Here is a 17,150-nt window from a genome sequence, read left to right as displayed (position 1 = left end):
GATAAAATGCTGGACTAAGAATGACTGAATGAAATTATAAGCTCATTTACTTATGCTGGATCATTTAAAATGCTGGATGATGCCTCCAAAAAGAATAACCAGTAAATTTGAAAAGTACAGTTCTGTTTATATTTTTTTTACAAAGTCTTACACCTTGATTGTGTGCATAGCCAAAAAATAGTGCAAGCTGATAAATATATGCCTATTTAATGAATTTTCTAGTTGCTCTTTTATATTGATTATTATTAGCAAGCAAGCCTTTGGTCTGAAACTTAGACTGTATAGATATACACACACATGTATATAGACATATATGCATACACACATTTAATCTATTGTTTATCTGGTTAGAGATGAAGTTTTACAAATGCTTCTTCAGTTCTTCCATACCTTGGTCTTTCTTTTTCTTCTACTTTTGTTCTAAGAACCTCTAACCTTAGGCATCTTGAGGTAGCTCAAAGCACTAGATTTTATCAAGTGATAGCATTTAAATCTGGTCTTAGACACATACTAGCTGTGTGTCTTCAATCTCTGTAACCCAATCTCAGATGTGAGCCTTAGTTTCTTCATGTATAGATGAGGTTAATAACACTTTAATCCCTGCTTCACCAGACTGATATGAAAAAAGCGAGAAAACAATATGTGATTGCCATATATTCACTATGTAAATGTTAGCTATTATTATGGAAATAAACAAATAAACTCAAGAGATCATCTTCATTTTTCCTTCTGAAAGTGAATAAAGACTTACTGAGTTGAAGATGATCTATTTCAGTAACTAAGTTTACTGCCATGTCTTTATCAAGATACTGACTCTCATAGTCAGCACAGGTTCTGAATCAGAAAAGTGTCGAGATGCCACACCACCAGAACAAAAGAGAAAATAAATAAAGTGTAGTTTCACCAAAAAAACCGGTTAAGCTTTTATAATAAAAAGCATTCTATAGATACTAAGAAGTATTTAGTAGTAGTCTGTTAGGGGAAACTGGACCTGTGCTTTCATTGGTGTAAGGAACTCTCTCTACTGTATAATACTTTTGTGAGAGTTGGGGGTGAGGGAACAGGGAACAGGGGACAGGAGACTGAGAATGAGGTTAAGTGCCTTGCCAAGTGTCACATAGCCATTATATGTCAGAGACAACTTTAACCAAGCACTCCTGACTGTTCACTATACAAAATGCCTTAATGCTTCTAGTAGTAATATTAAAATAGTAAGATTAGGGCAGCTATGTGGCTCAATGGAAAGAGCTCCTGCCTTGGAATCAGGAGGACTTGGAGTTCAAATCCAGCCTCAGACACTTGACACTTAGTAGCTGTGTGACCCCGGGCAAGTCACTTAACCCTGATTGCCTCACTAAAAAGCAAAAAAAAAATAAATTAAATTAAAAAAAATAAAATAGTAAGATTAGTGCAATTTCATAGTTAGAATATATGGAATCATCTAGCTTTAGCTCTAATGTTACAGATGAGGAAACTTAAGGTCCAAAGAGGTTATGACTTGTCCATCCAAAATCACATAGATAATTAATGGCAGGACTAACTCTTCTGTTAGATTTCTCGGTTCCCAGTCAAGAACCTTTATTCATCACTAATAAACCCCGTCGTGTGTGTGTGTGTGTGTGCGCGCGCGCGTGCGTGCACGTGCTCACACTTCCACCTAAAACTGAAATTTTTTTAGACCATGGCCTCTTAACTCTTCTCTTCTTCTACTTCATTTTTCTTAAAGCTATTCTTTATCCTCATTGTGATGTTCAGTCACCCCTGCTTAAAAAGTAGTACTTAGTGCTGCTAGCCCCTCAACTCTTTTTCTGTATCTTCTCTTCAAAGCTAAACTTGAAAAAGCATCTGCACTCACTGTCCCCACTTCCTCACTTCCCACTCACTTATCAACCATTTATTATCTGGCTTCCAAAGTTCACCACCCAACTCAAAATGTTCTTTCCAAGGTTTCCAATGATTCCTGCAGCATTTGACACTTTGTCAATTTTGACAACTCCCTTCATCTGGATGCCCTCTACTCTGTGGGTTTTCATGCTATTTCTTTTTCCTAATTCTCCTTTTGTCTGATCTCACCTTTGTAGTCTCGTTCTCTGAATCAACATTTTCCATGGGTTCACATCTCTATGTAAACAATATATATGAGTGTATTTTATATATGTATATCTCTCTATCCAGCACTAATCTTTCTCCTGATCTCAAGTCCTTGCTTCTACAACTGTCCACTGAACATCTCTACTTGGAAGTCCTATGGGCATCTCAAATTCAGTATGTCCAAAATGGAACTCATTATCTTTTGCTTTAAACGCATTCTTCTTCCTAACTTGCCTATTTCTGTCAAAGGCACCACTGTCCTTCCAACTTCTCAGGTTTCCAACATGAAAATTATTCATGTTCTCTCATTTCACCAGAAGCAGGCACTAAGTCTTACTAATTCTAACTCTATGGCATCCTTCATGTTTATCCAATTTTCTCTATTCACCCTAATTCAGACCTTTTTTACCTATCTCCTTGACTATTGTGTAGCCTCCATAAATGGTCCATCTGCTTCTACTCTTTCATCCTACCAAATTGATATTCCCAACAAAGCACAAATCTAAACATGTCACACTCGTTCAGGAAGCTTCTCTGGCTTCTGAATGTCTTAAGAATAAATACAAATGTCCTTTTTTGCTATTTGCCCTCCACCTCCTTTTTTTTAGATTTTCCTGTTAGTCATCAGGGCACTCTTTGGGCTTACTTATTGTACCCTATATACATCTTCGTTTTTGGCATTGCATAGGCTATCTCCTATCCCTCTCATTTCTTGGAAATAAATGCTTGATCGTTCTTTAATTAACTGTAATTCCTAGCACCTTTCAAGACTTAGCTCTCAGATGTCACATTTTATAAGGCTATTCCTAATGCTTCCATTTATTAATTAATGTTCTTTCTCCCAACCCTTCCCCACTATTTCTTTCTCTTTACTTTGTATATACTTAATTTTGTACATGTGATATTCTTCCCACTAGAAAGTAAGCTTCTTGAGGACAGAGATTGTTTAATTTTTAACTTTGTATCTCCAGTGCCTAGCATAGTTCCTTGAACTTAGTCACTTAATAATTGCCTTTTGAACTGAATTGAATATTTGATGATATAGAAGATGGCTGCATATGTTCTCCAGCAGTACACATTTGACACTGGTTTAAAGTAGCAGTTTGTGTTAGTGCTACCTGTCTTTCTTTTAAGCTTTGAAAACTTTGCTTTAATAGGCTCTGTGGCCTAAAATTTTGGGGGGAAAGTCATCCCAAAAGGAATAGGGAAATTCTCAAAAAAAAAATTATGAGAATGTAAAAATAACCAGTTCTGATGATGAAAAGATGGAGTTGATGAAAGAAACCAGTGTAGATGCACAGCAAACTTAATGACCAACTTGGATTTTTGAAAGTGTAAAAGAGATGGAAGAAGTATAGATATAGAAGATAAATACATGTAACAGTACATGTAAAAATTGTGTCAGGAATCCTAAAGCTCAAAGTGAGTTCAGGTTAGTAAGCAATGCTAAGAACTACAAAAAAGGCTGAAATTTTAAAGCAGGTAATCGAAGAAGAGAACAGGACTTGTTGCTTGGGGTGTAGGGGATTAAAAACAGACAGAGAAGACAGAGCTATTTGGCTCTTAGTTTGCTTCAGTGTTTTTCTGACATAATTTTGAGGCAGGAAAGGATAGACTGAAAACAAGATAGTGAAGAAAATGTGGTAGGCAGAGAAAGAGTGTGGCACGTACAGGGAGTTAGGCTTGGAGAACAAGATAAAGGGAGTGGCAAGAAGCCTCAGAAAGGGGGAGGGGAGGGTGGGAGAGAGAATCCAGGGTAGTCAAGGGATGAACTGGTGGCATTGGATGGGGTGAGGGGAGGAGATGGGTCTTGGACTAGGGAATTGATACTGTACTTAATCTGGAGTAAGAAGATCAGAGTTTGAATCCTGTTTCTGTTACTTAGTACCCTTAAAATCTTGGGGAAGCGACTTCATTCTCTAGGCCTCAGTTTCTGGATCTCTGCAATGAGGGGATTTGACTAAAAGGATCTCTGAGACTCCTTCCAGCTTTAAATACTACTCATGCATATTACATATCTATATATTCTTTATATAATGGGGTATAATGTAAATGTATATGATTTCTAGTATATATCTATATATGTATATATTTGTCTAGATAGATAATGTGGTATGGTGGATAGAGCTCTGGGCCTGAAGTCAGGAGAACCTGAATTCAAATCCAGCCTCAGTTACTTAGTAGTTGTGTGACCCTGGACAAGTCACTTAACTGCTATGTGCCTCAGTTTCCTCAACTATAAAATGGAGTTAATAACTGCACCTCCTTTCAAGAAGTATTGTGAAGATCAAATGAGACATGTTTGTAAAGTTCTTACCACCGTGCCTGGCACATATTAGGTACTTAATAAATGCTTGCTTCCTTTCCCCTTCCCCCACATATGGTTAGTAGGAAAGAATTGTTGACAGTGAATTTAAGGGATGATTTAGTGGCTTGGGGTGAATCTGAAAAGATCTCCTTAGCAGAGGAAGACAAAGAGCACTACTTTTGTTTGTAGTCTGTTCAAATTTGAACTAGTTCTCACTGTTCTTATCAAGTGTTATAGTCATATTTAAGATTGAGTTATTGATGTGTTATTCTTAAAAATTCAGAATCATTTTAGCACTCAGCGTCTCCCCTACTGGAGAAAAACAAAAGTTAAACTGCATTGAAATCTTTTAAGAAACAGACAATTCAGTTTTAACATGAATGACAGACACAAGTGACACTAGTGCAAATTTATTTTCAAATGAACACTTAATCGTTAATGCTATCTGGCATTTATATAGTGCTTTCACATATATTAGATCACTTTATTTTCATAGCAACTTTAGGAAGTAGGGCAGGTAATTTTTTCCTTTTTTTACAAATGAGGAAATGGACATCAAGAGAATTGAAATGACTTATTCAAGTGTTTTTCAGTTAGTAGCAGAGGCAGAACTGGAACCTAGTTTTCTTGCTACTTCTCTTCTCTACTCTTACACATTGAATAGAGAGTGAATTTTGCTTTAGTAGATTAGTAGAATTTTTCTAATTGGTGGATTTTTAATATGGTATGTAATGCTTTAGTAGGTGCTAACAAATACTGATTGAGTAATTGATTTGAGTGCCTACTGTGTGCCACGCATGCTGTACTAAGTGTTGAAGTCACAAATAAAAAAATTTAAAAAAAGGAAAATTGTCCCAGCCCTTAAGGAGACTACATTCTAATCAGGAAAGACCATACATAAAAGAAAGCTGAAAAGGCTGGAATTTTGAACCCTCTATAAAAGGAGAGTATGGGAGAGAATTTTTCGTTCTGCCCTGTCATAGAGGTAGAAGTAACTGAGGGTACAGTTGAGGTGTGAGTAAGCAATTTTAATAATTAAAATGGAGCATTAAGTTTGAAAATAAAGAGACACAGAGATATTTTTCTTAACTAAAGACTTAATAGTGATAATCCACCAAATTTAGCATGGCATACATATCTAGCTTTTTGAGTCTATGAAGTAAGAGTTATTATGTGTCCTCAGAAGCTAATTTGAAGTATTTTCGGATTACCTGATGATTCACACCTTGTGAAAATTATTTTTAATGACAAGAGCTTGATTTTTATATTGCTTCTGAAAAAAGAGAACTTGTCTTGCTGGTTTTTCTTAGGATAGTAGTGCCTGCTGTTGAATAATTATTAAAGTTGTTTTGTTTGCTATAGTTTATTTATAAGTTACTCGGATAGCTGCCCAGCCAGGATATGTATAAGCTAATGTTCTTCTCTGTTCACCTTCAGAATTTCAGTTTCTGAGGTATGAGATAACCTCAGTTTTGTCTTGATTCCTTTATAATTAGATTCCCCGGGGTGAATGGTGGGAAGGCAATGTGGTGTAGTGGAGAAAAGCCTGAAATTTGGAGTCAAAAACCAAGGCTCAACTTCTGACTTTATCAATTACTTCTTTCATGTCCTTAAGCCACTTAACCTCCCTGAGCCTCAGTTTCTTCATTTGTAAAATGAGTTTAGACTGAATAACTCTAAGGTTAGTTCAAGCCCTGAATCTATGATAAGATGAATCATCTGATCCATGATTTGATCCTATGTGCTCCACAAAAGATTTTTGGTGATGATTGTATTCTTTTCTGGTTTTCCTGACTGCTATTGCTTGTCTCCATTGTTTCTTCTTTCCTTTCCAGATCATTAGTTGTCTGTCCCTTCTCTCTCCCTTAGACATCTCAGTAGTTAATATTTCAAGAGTATTTTACACAGAGACTAAAATGGTTGTATTAGTCAATTTTGTATTCTTCTGCGTAAGAAGTTGCTAATGGTAAGACTTGACAAATTTGTTTTAGATCTAGTAGCTAGACCCTAAATTTAGGAATCAGATGAATTTTTAATTTTTTAAGAGAAGAAAAACCTTAGTTGTTTTCCTGCTATAAAATATAAAGTCCTTACCTAAGCACTTAAGGCCCTCTAAAATCTGGCTCCACCTTACTTATCTTTACTGTCTAATTTTACTCTTCTCCCTTGTGCATGCCTTCTTTCAGTCAACTCAAACCCAAAGCCCTTCCTTGTCTAGTCCTTCATTTTGTTGCCTCCATGCATCCGTGATAGCTGTCCCTTATGCCAAAAATTTGTTCTTTCTCCCTCTTGTGACTACTGAAATCCTTTGCTTTCATCAAAGCCCGATGTCAGTGCTGCCTTCTCCACGAAACCTTCTCTAATTCTTCCGTAGCCCAGCTGAAACTGATTTCTTCACACTTTTATAGCATTTTGTCTTGATCTCTCCTTTGCCCTTATTTTATCACTGAATGAATCAAGTAATTCTTCCATAGGGTGTTTCATCATCATTTCTCTGGAATTTTGATTAGTCATGGTTTGACGAGTATGGGAGAGAGTTTTCAGAGTTGATTGTCTTTACAATGTTGTTGTATAAATTGTTCTCCTGATTCTACTCCATTCATTCTGTACTAGTTCATACAAGTCTTATCAGGTTTTCTGAAACCATTCCTTTTACCATTTCATATAATAGCCATTATATTCACATACCATAGTTTGTTCAGCCTTTCCCCAAATGATAAGCACTCCTTTAGTTTCCAGGTCTTTTCTATTACAAAAAGAGATGGAAATAGACAGGTGATACATCGAATTAAAGTGCTGGGCGTGGAGTCAGGAAGACTTGAGTTCATAAATAGCCTTAGACACTTAGTAACCATGTGACTCTGGGTAAGTCATTTAACATCCTGTTTGCCTCAGTTTCCTCAGCTGTAAAATGGGATTAATAGTAGCACCTACTTCCAAAAGATTTTGTGAGGATTAAATGAGATAATATTTGTAAAGCACTTTTGCAAACCTTAAAGGGCTATGTAATACTATTGTTTGGTTTTGGTTGTTGGTTCCCCCCCCTCCCACACACACACACACATATTGGTCCAGTTCCTTCTTCTTTCATCTCTTTGGAGGTATAGACCACTATGGTAGTGGTGTCACTGGGTCAAAGGATATGCACAGTTTAGCAGTTTCAGTGTTCCAAATTGATTTCCAGAATGATTGGACCAGTTTACTGTTTTACCAACAGTGCATTAATATATTTATTTTCCTTATAGCCCCTTCAGCATTTGTCATTTTTTTCCCCTTTTGATCAATTTTGCCAGTCTATTGGATGTATAGTAGAACCTCAGAGTTGCTTTGATTTGCATTTCTCTAATTATTAGTGGCTTGAAGCATTTTTCTAGATGGGTATTAATAGTTTGGATTTCTTCCTTTAAAAATTGCGTATTCATATGCTTTGACCCAAATAAGAACCCTACTGGGAGTGTCACCACCCCTGAGACCCTCAGTCCTTCCAGTCCAGAGCTCATAGCCTTCATTCAGGGAAATAGCTCATGTGGAGGAGGAGCCAGCCATCCCCACAAACTGCCATTCAAAGGGTGGGAAAGCAGAGACAGGAGGCAGCAAATGTCAGGCAACTCAATCCACTGCCACCACTTTGACTACCATTACCTCTAAGACTTGGATGAAGAACAGCTCGGGACTCTGAACCCAAGAGCCTTGGGAGTGAGAGTATCCCTCAGACCACCAGATCTGCTTCCAGCTTAGCTCCTGCAGCCATAGTTGAAGGGAGGAATCATTGTGGAGAAGAGTTCTACCTTCCTAATCACTATAATAATGTCTGACCTGCTGCTACCAATAGATAGATAAGCACGAGGGCTGCACTGGGAGTGGCAGCATCCTGAGACTTCTGTTCCTGTTTCTAGCCCAGCCTTTGAAGCAGTTTTCTGGGAAAACAGCTCCTGTGGAAAAGGGGCCAGTCACTCTGCAAACTTTCAGCCAACTGCCCACTCCCCGCCCCAGGCAGACAAGCCATCCTTCTGAAACAGCAAGGGACTCTAAGGAAGAATGAAGCAGCATGTGCCATATAAGTCAAACCACTACCACCCCGTTGACCACCATCTCCCCTTGGACCACAGTGAACATAGCCCAGGACCCTGAACATAAGCCTTTGGAATAGCAATGCTTTCAACACACAGCCATCATCCTGAGAAGTAGCCTCTGTGGTGATACAAGAGTTCCTTCAGGTGTTATAGCCATATTTATTAAAGACCAGAAAAGAAGGTTCTTGTTACTGTTAAATAGTTTAACATCAGAAATACTATTTTATCGCTGGAAATGAATCTCAAAGATCATGAGACCTTTCCATCTGACTTACCACTGAAACTTTCCATATTTTGTTGCCCACATTAGAATATGAGCTCCTTGAGAGCTGAAACCAGGAACTATTTTACTTTTCTCTTTGGATCCCTAGCACTTAGCAGAATACTTTGGACATTAGGCTGTTATTCTTATAAATTTGAATCATTTCCTTAAATGTCTTGGAAATGAAACTTTTATTAGAAAAACTTGCTACATAGGTTTCCCCCACCCCTCAGTTATCTGTTTTCCTTCTAAATTTTAGCTGCATTGGCTTTGTTCGAAAACTTTAATTTTATATAATCAAAATTAGTCATTTTTGTCTTCTGTGATCTTCTCTATTCTCTATTTGGTCATGAATTTTTCCTCTATCCGTAGATAATGAAGTTATTTTTCTCCTTGCTCCTCTTAATTTGTTTATGATGTCACCCTTCGTGTTTAAGTCATGTACCCATTTGGAGCTTACGTTGGTATATGTTGTGAGATCTTGGTCTTTACCTAGTTCCCACCAGACTGCTTTCTAGTTTTCCCAGCAGTTTTTATCAAATAATGAGTTCTTATGCCAGTAATTGGGGTCTTTAGGTTTATCAAATACAAGGCTATTGGGTTCATTTGCTATTGTATATTGTGTACCTAATTTAGTCAGCCTCTACCTATTTTTTAACCAGCAACAAATTATTTTGTTGAGTACTACTTCGTAGTATAGTTTGAAATCTGGTACTGCTAGGCCTTTTCCCTTCCCTCTTTTTTTCATTATTTCCCTTGAATTACTTCACCTAGTTTTTCAGATGAATTTGGTTATTTTCATCTGTCTTGATAAAGTAATCCTTTGGTAGCTGGATTGGTATGGCACTGGATAAGTAAATTAGTTTAGATAATATTATTTTTATTATGTTTGCTGTTTTATTATAGTTCATCATGTGATTTCATCATTGTGAGAAAAGTGTAGTGTGTAAACTGTAAACTCTGTGATATAGATTGGCAATACTTTTGTAACTTAAAGTATTTAGAGAGTTGCCTGGGGCCATTGGGAAGTTAAATGACTTTTCTGTGGTTACACAGCCAGCATGTGTGAGGAGTAGGACAGAGTTTAAGGATGGCCATTTACACACTATGCCATGCTGCTTAATCCACTGAAAGCCCCCTGTCCTCTCCCTTAACTTCTTACGGCAATTTTGTGGGCCTCCTCTACATCTTACAACAATTCTGTGAGCCCACCACCCCTTCTTCCTTTCACCTTTCCCATATCAGTGCCGAAAGCTAAGATAACCTAGAAACTGAAGGAGACCTTCAAGCTACCCACGTATTCCTACACTGCCACCCCTGTTTCAACTCTTCCATCTTTTTTTCTACCACTTCCACTTCACCAACTCCAGACATCCCCCTGAAAAAGGAGTCTTTTTAAAACATAGGAAAGACCTAGAATTAGAGAAAGAAGCCTCCAACCGACTCACCAGAATAAGTGAGACAATTAAGCATAATCTTCTGTAGTCCACAGCGCCTATTGATGTAAATGGGTTGTAGCCTTGGAATAGAAAGTGCTTGATAAATGTTTGCTGAATTTGATTTTGAAATTCAAATGGGCAGGAAAAAGATAGTATATTGATGTGGAAAGCATTGGTTCCCAAGCTCTACTTCAAACTTAAGATTATTTAGGATCTCAGAAATTCTCCCAAAAAAGTCATAGAGGAGCTGAGCAATATATTCTGGGCATATGTGGAATAAAACCTACTCCATCCATAATTTTTCCCTTTCTTCCCCTTGAGTGCATGAATATAACTGAAACCTAGGAAACTTCTAATAAGTACATACTTGCTATTCTCCCTGAAAATAGTATTGTCTGTTATGAAAGGACTTCTTTTCAAGTCATAATAATTTGTGAAAAGAAGGAAATGCATTTCTCTGGTTTTGTTGGTTTGTACAGAAATCTTGGGTGCCATGATGAAACTACTAGATTCCATAGCAACTTGATATATGTGATTTGTTGAGCTCTAGACTACTTCCCAAGGGATATTTGGCAAGGTCCAGCGAAAATAAGCAGAATAGCATAATGGGTGCTCAGGCATGAAGGCTTGACTAAATTTCTGTTAAGATTTCAGGGGGCAGCTAGGTGGCGCAGTGGATAGAGCACCAGTCCTGAAGTGAGGAGGTTCTGAGTTGAAATGTGGCCTCAAACCAAACACTTGGCACTTACTAGCTGTGTGACCCCGGGCAAGTCACTTAACCCCAGTTGCCTTAAAAAAAAAAAAAAAAAATGACATTTGGGACAGCTCGGTGGTGCAGTGGATAGAGCACCAGCCTTGGAGTCAGGAGGACCTGAGTTCAAATGTGGCCTCACACACATAACACTCACTAGCTGTATGACTGTGGGCAAATCACTTAACCCCAATTGCCTCACAAAAAAAAAAAAAAGATTTTATGTGAAAGTCTAAAAATAAAAGGAATAATTTTCGTTTGTTTTTCTGTGCTGGCATTTTTAGTGCTACTGAGTCCTGGGAATGTATTTAATTATTCTTATGGTTATATTTAAATGGAAATTTCTAATTATTAATCTTTTTTCTGTGATTAGGTAAAAAGTATTAACTGTTATTTTTACTTCTCAGATTTGTTATAAAATTTTTAATAAATCCTTAATTTTATTTGAATACAATATGAACTAAGAAAGTTTCATTGATTATTTTGTGCAATACATGGGTGGGCATAGCAACTATATTTTTTTAAGGGGCATCACTATAGTAAAGTTTAGAAACAATTCATCTAAGGAGTGTTCTTCCAGAATTGGGCCAACTTCATGAAAGATGTAGAAAAGTAGAGAGTAACCCAATTATATTATTTTAAAAAATTAAATTACTTTTGTTCAATTAATTAGCATTTCTTTTCTCCCCTCTTCCCAACTGAACAACCTCACCCCCACCATACTCCCCAAAAAAACCAAACCCATAACAAATATGTATAATCAAGCAAAACAAGTTCCTGTATTGGCCATGTCCAAAAAACTGTGTGTCATTTAGTATCTCTGTCAGGAAGTGATTAGCATGTTTCATTTTCAGTCTTTCACAACCCAGTCTTTTGTAAAAAATTATTCAATGTTGCTGATATTTATTTACTTTTTCGATAAAAATGTAAACGTTTATTTCTTTGGAGGAAGTAAGTTTAATACTAGAACATACCAAACTGATCTGTTAGTTCTGACTCCCTTTGTATATATTCTCATAAAAAATGAAATGAAAAATGAAACATAGTTATCAAACCACAAAGCACTCTTCAAAAGAACTATATACATTATTTTTTCTTATTAAATTGTAGTTTAAATTTAACATAATAAAATTGTCTTCCTTGCATTTTATTTTCCAAGATTCTTTCCAATGAAGAAAAGAAATGTTGCTTTCAGATAACTGAGCTACATTAGACTGTGTGTAATTGTTTTGTTCTCTTTTTCAGGATGTGAGAGCTTCATGGTGCACTGGTGGGGAAGCTGAGTTTGTAAACTACCCCAATGGATGCAGATAGTGATGTTGCATTGGACATTTTAATTACAAATGTAGTCTGTGTTTTTAGAACCAGATGCCATTTGAACTTAAGGAAGATTGCTTTAGAGGGAGCAAATGTAATTTACAAGCGTGATGTTGGAGTAAGTGAAATTTAAAATGTGGAATACCTAATTTAAATTAAGAAAGGTTTGAGTGTTGAGCTGAGACACATACTGCTATTTACAGTCTTGTCAAGGAATTCATTAACTACACTAACATTCTGTCCTGTCAAATTTCATTTGTTTCTAAGAGAGTACTTCATAATTCTTTAAAAAGTATATTTGGATAAGCAATTTTAATTTACAGTGTGTTATGTTTTTAGACCTATAAATTATATTTGGAAGATTTAACTTCTGTTAAGCTATAGAAAGTTTGCATAGATAACATAATTCATATTTAAGTCGCTACCTTTTAAAATGTGACTGTCAAAAATTAAAGTAAAAGAGGGAAAAAGGAAATTGGTAATTTGCATTTAAGTTTTGGAATAAATCTTTGACACTTTTAGTGAAATTCTTTTGTTTTCAGATTATGACTACAAATTAATTGGGATGAATCCATGGTACAAGAATTATAACACTAAAATAAACTAAATATAGATAATTATTATAAAATTTTAACTTAGGGTCATCTTCCTTTTGGCTTGACATGGTAGTTTGTGTTTATTGCCTGGTTTCATTTTGACATTGCAGCAGTTAAGACAGACTTAGATAGAAGTAAATAGACATTTATTGTTTAAAACTACAATTAGTTACTCTAGAGGTATAAAAACATTTTTTTTCTGTTTTCTTCTAACTTGAGAAATTACCTTTGAATATTAACATTTACTGTCTTTAAATTTCCTTTTGTAGAAAGTATTAATGAAGCTTAGAAAACCTAGAATTACAGCTACAATTTGGTCCTCAGGAAAAATAATTTGCACAGGAGCCACAAGGTAAGTGATACCTAGATTTTTTTTTTCCAATGAAAAGGATAACTTTTTCCTAGATTTTTTTTAGTCCACACTTGTGATTTCATTAGTGTAGGGAACTCCATGGTAAGGAATTACAATGCATATTGGCATGTGCTTTGCAACTTAGTCTTAATTGCCTGGGGCATTGAATAGTTACTTGATAGCCAGTATGTGTCTGGGCAGTATTTTAACGCCATTCTTTCAGACCCCAAGACTGGCACTCTGCCCACTAAACCATGCTGCCTCTCTTTCTATATATTGGGATATAAAATATATTATAAAACATTGTCATATAAGTCAATAGAAGCTTCTTTGTTTACAATTTAGTTCTTATGTATCTCATTTTTTCAATTTTTCTCTTCTTATACCATAGTGAAGAAGAAGCTAAATTTGGTGCCAGGCGATTAGCCCGAAGTCTACAGAAACTTGGTTTTCAGGTAAAGTGCATAAAAATATATAAACTGAAAGTATTTTAGATGTGCATTTTGAACTCAAGATCAGTTAGTCAACAAGCCTTGTTCCAGGTACTGTCCTAAGTGCTGGGAATGCAAAGAAAAAAATGAAACAGCAGCTTCCCTCAAGTAGCATATAGAAGTAAATACAAAATAGATGCAAAATGAATGCAAAATCATTTGCAGGGAAAGTGGAATAACACTAGCAGCTAGGCTAAGGTAAGTGGGGGTGCAACGTAGAGGGCTAAGGAAGGTTTCACTGGGAATGGAGATCGCCTCATTCTTCATTCATGTGCCCTCAGCACCTAGCAAGGTGCAAGGCACCTAATAGGCATTTAATAAATACTTGTTGATTGATTGAATAGCAAGAAGGCCAGCTTGGCTAGACCATAGAATGTAATTGAAGTAAATAATCCTAAGAAAAATTCCTAATTTGAATGTGGTTTTCTGTGCTTTCCCTTCAGAATATGGTAGTATATTGAATTGTTCCTCAGTATGGTGGTTAAATAATCAATAATTGGCTGTGCTTTTTTGCTTCTTACCATGTTCTTCTCTAGTACTTAAAAAAATTCATTCAGTATTTCATAAATCTAGCCTAGAGGAGAAGATGGATTCACTATGGTTGAACAGTAGGTATCCTTTGTTATGCCTTTTCTAGTCCCATTTTTATCTTGATGAGTGAGAACCATCAGCTAATGCTTTCTCTAGAGTAGAAATTTATTCTGTCACTTGCCTCTTTTTCTTTAGCTTCTATTACTGAATAACAATGGAACCAGGAAGTTGACCTTTCCGAAGAATGGTGAACCAGCCCTTGCTTTCTTTCCTTGACTCCTTCTTGTGTTATAAGAAATATCTTCCTGAATTAAAATACTGAGATTTTATGGATTTCTTTTCATTCTAAAATAAGTATTGATTTTTTTTTCCAATGGGAAAAGTTAGCCCTAATCTTAGTAGCATTCACTTAATACCAATAAATAAACTTACAGGTGCCATAGCAGCTAGAATTAGAATGCAGTAAGTGTCTCAGCAAAAAGCAAAAACTTTTCAATTCATTGTAATCAGAATCATCCATTTTGTGTTTCATAATGTTCTCTATCTCTTGTTTGGTCATAAATTCTTCCCTTCTCCATAGATCTCACAGGTAAACTATTCCTTACTCTCCTAGTTTGCTTATAGTATCAGCCTTTACATCTAAATCATGTACCCATTTCAACTTTGTCTTGATATAGAGTGTAAGATGTTGGTCTGTGCCTAGTTTCTGCCATACTGTTTTCCAGTTTTCCCAGAAGTTTTTGTTAAATAGTGAGTTCTTATCTCAGAAGCTGGAGTCTTTGGATTTATCAAACAGTAAATTACTATAGTCTTTGATTATTGTTGTCTTGCATGCCACCTATTCCACTGATCTACCACTCTATTTCTTGGCCAGTACCAAGTAGTTTTGATGATTGCTGCTTTACAGTTTAAGATCTGGTACCACTCGGCTATCTTCTCTTGCATTTCTTTTCATTAATTCCCTTGACATTCTGGACCTTTTGTTGTCCAGATGGATTTTGTTATTATTTTTTCTAGCTCTATAAAATAATTATTTGGTAGTGTGATTGGTATGGCATGTGATTGGTATGGCACTGAATAAGTAATTTAATTTGGGTAGAATTGTCATTTTTATTATATTAGCTCAGCCTGCTCATGAGCAACTGATATTTAGATCTGACTTTACTTGTGTTAAAAGTGTTTTGTAATTGTGTTCATATAGTTCTTGTTTTGGCAGGTGGTCTCCCAAATATTTTATAATGTCTACAGTAACTTTAAATGGAATTTCTCTTTCTATCTGTTGCTGTTGGGCTTTGTTAGTAATATATATGATTCCTGCTATTTAGCTTAGAGGATCACTTCCTTGTTTGGCCCAAGTTGTCAGGATAACTTGCAAGAATGTCCCATCTGTGATTTCATTTATGTGCCCTACTAATAGTTTTTATCCTAGTCCCATATTTTCCTAAGTTGCATGACTGTGTTATGTGGATTGACCTCAAAGCAGATAAGTGACTTAATCCAGATAGAACAGCTAGCTGGTCATCAGAAGAGCAGGACTTGAGTCCAGATCCTCTATCTCCAGCTTTACTAAGTCCTCACTGTTAACTTTCATGTGCTTGACAAGCCAAGTAAAAAACCGCTGATATTCCAGAGATTCTTTAAAAAATGCCCTAGGATAACCAGATGTTCTTCTTTTTCAGAATAGTTTACTTGATTCTGTTTTTCTCTTCCTAAAGGTAATATTTACAGATTTTAAAGTCGTTAATGTTTTGGCAGTGTGTAACATGCCCTTTGAAATCCGATTGCCAGAATTCACAAAGAACAATAGGCCTCATGCCAGGTAGGTCTTAGAAGAATGAAACCAGATTTTTACATTTGAAATCACTTGGAAAGCTTTAAATTTATGTGTTATATTAATTAGAGTATCTCCTTTTGACAGTTATGAACCCGAACTTCATCCTGCAGTGTGTTATCGCATCAAAGCTCTACGAGCTACATTACAGATTTTTTCAACAGGAAGTATCACAGTAACAGGTACTTTATAGTTTCTGTCTAAATTATGTGACAAATGACTAAATGTGATAAGAGATTTGCATATTAACATAAAGTAACCAAAATATGTCAGACTTTTAGTTAGTACCCAGGGTGGTGATTTTATATTTAATTCTTTGAATTGTCAGAATGAGTTTGGTACTCACAGCATATAAAGGAGCCTTAAATTTTGTGAAGTCAATGGTAGAAGTTACTTGAGGAAACAATTCAGTTGTAATTGGTGAATTTCTTGTAATAACTTGTTATATCAGTTCTTATAAACTTTAGCTAAGCAATTATAGGCAAACAGCCTATGATTTTAAAAATGATTTTAGGTATCATACTTGTCAAGGTTGTGGAGGGAGGCCCATTCATGGAAGCCAGGCTCAATAATAAGCAGAATGTTAATGGACAAGCTTGCCTTCAGTATTTCTTCCTCCATTAGTTTTTCCTCTTTTATGTGACTGACCTATAGGTGCATCTCCTATATCTTATTCCTACTTATTATTGTTAAGAAAGGTGACTAGTAATGGCTGATTAGGATTTAAGGTATGATCTCCTCCAAGAACTTGCTGAATTTATAGCCTGGATCCCTCCTCGGGAATGAGTTTGACTTCTCCCCTCTTCTGGCCATCCTTCCTTCTGGGGCTTCAACCTGACAGTATTTCCCCCACAGTGTCACCAAGTATATGGCTTCTAAATAGGCTTCCAGTCAGTATTTTCTTTTACTTTACACTTTCATCTTGAGGTAGACAATAGACTTAAATGTTGTGCTTTCTTTTTAGATCAAGTTTAGTTTTTCCTCTTTTGTCAGAAAAGATGTAAGTTTGACTTGTAACTGCATCACTTTTTGCCCTTAATACCCCAGGCAAGTCACTTAATCTCTCTGCACCTCAATTTCCTGATATATGAAAAGGGGATTTATAATA

General features: G+C 36.1%; 1 protein-coding gene across 1 annotated transcript in view; it reads left to right on the top strand.

The window, feature by feature from the left end:
- Positions 1 to 17,150, top strand: part of TBPL1 (TATA-box binding protein like 1) — a 32,141-nt gene that overhangs the window by 11,832 nt on the left and 3,159 nt on the right. Inside the window, exons 2-6 of the mRNA XM_027850757.1 lie at positions 12,170 to 12,359; positions 13,107 to 13,189; positions 13,581 to 13,644; positions 15,927 to 16,030; positions 16,130 to 16,224. Coding sequence (XP_027706558.1) covers positions 12,225 to 12,359; positions 13,107 to 13,189; positions 13,581 to 13,644; positions 15,927 to 16,030; positions 16,130 to 16,224 — 481 coding nt within the window. The 5' untranslated portion in view covers positions 12,170 to 12,224. The remainder of the gene's footprint in view (positions 1 to 12,169; positions 12,360 to 13,106; positions 13,190 to 13,580; positions 13,645 to 15,926; positions 16,031 to 16,129; positions 16,225 to 17,150) is intronic.

The sequence above is a fragment of the Vombatus ursinus genome, unplaced genomic scaffold (genome assembly GCF_900497805.2).
Source record: "Vombatus ursinus unplaced genomic scaffold, bare-nosed wombat genome assembly UNPS02009132.1, whole genome shotgun sequence".
Taxonomy (NCBI): domain Eukaryota; kingdom Metazoa; phylum Chordata; class Mammalia; order Diprotodontia; family Vombatidae; genus Vombatus; species Vombatus ursinus.
This window is presented reverse-complemented; position numbering and strand designations above follow the sequence as displayed.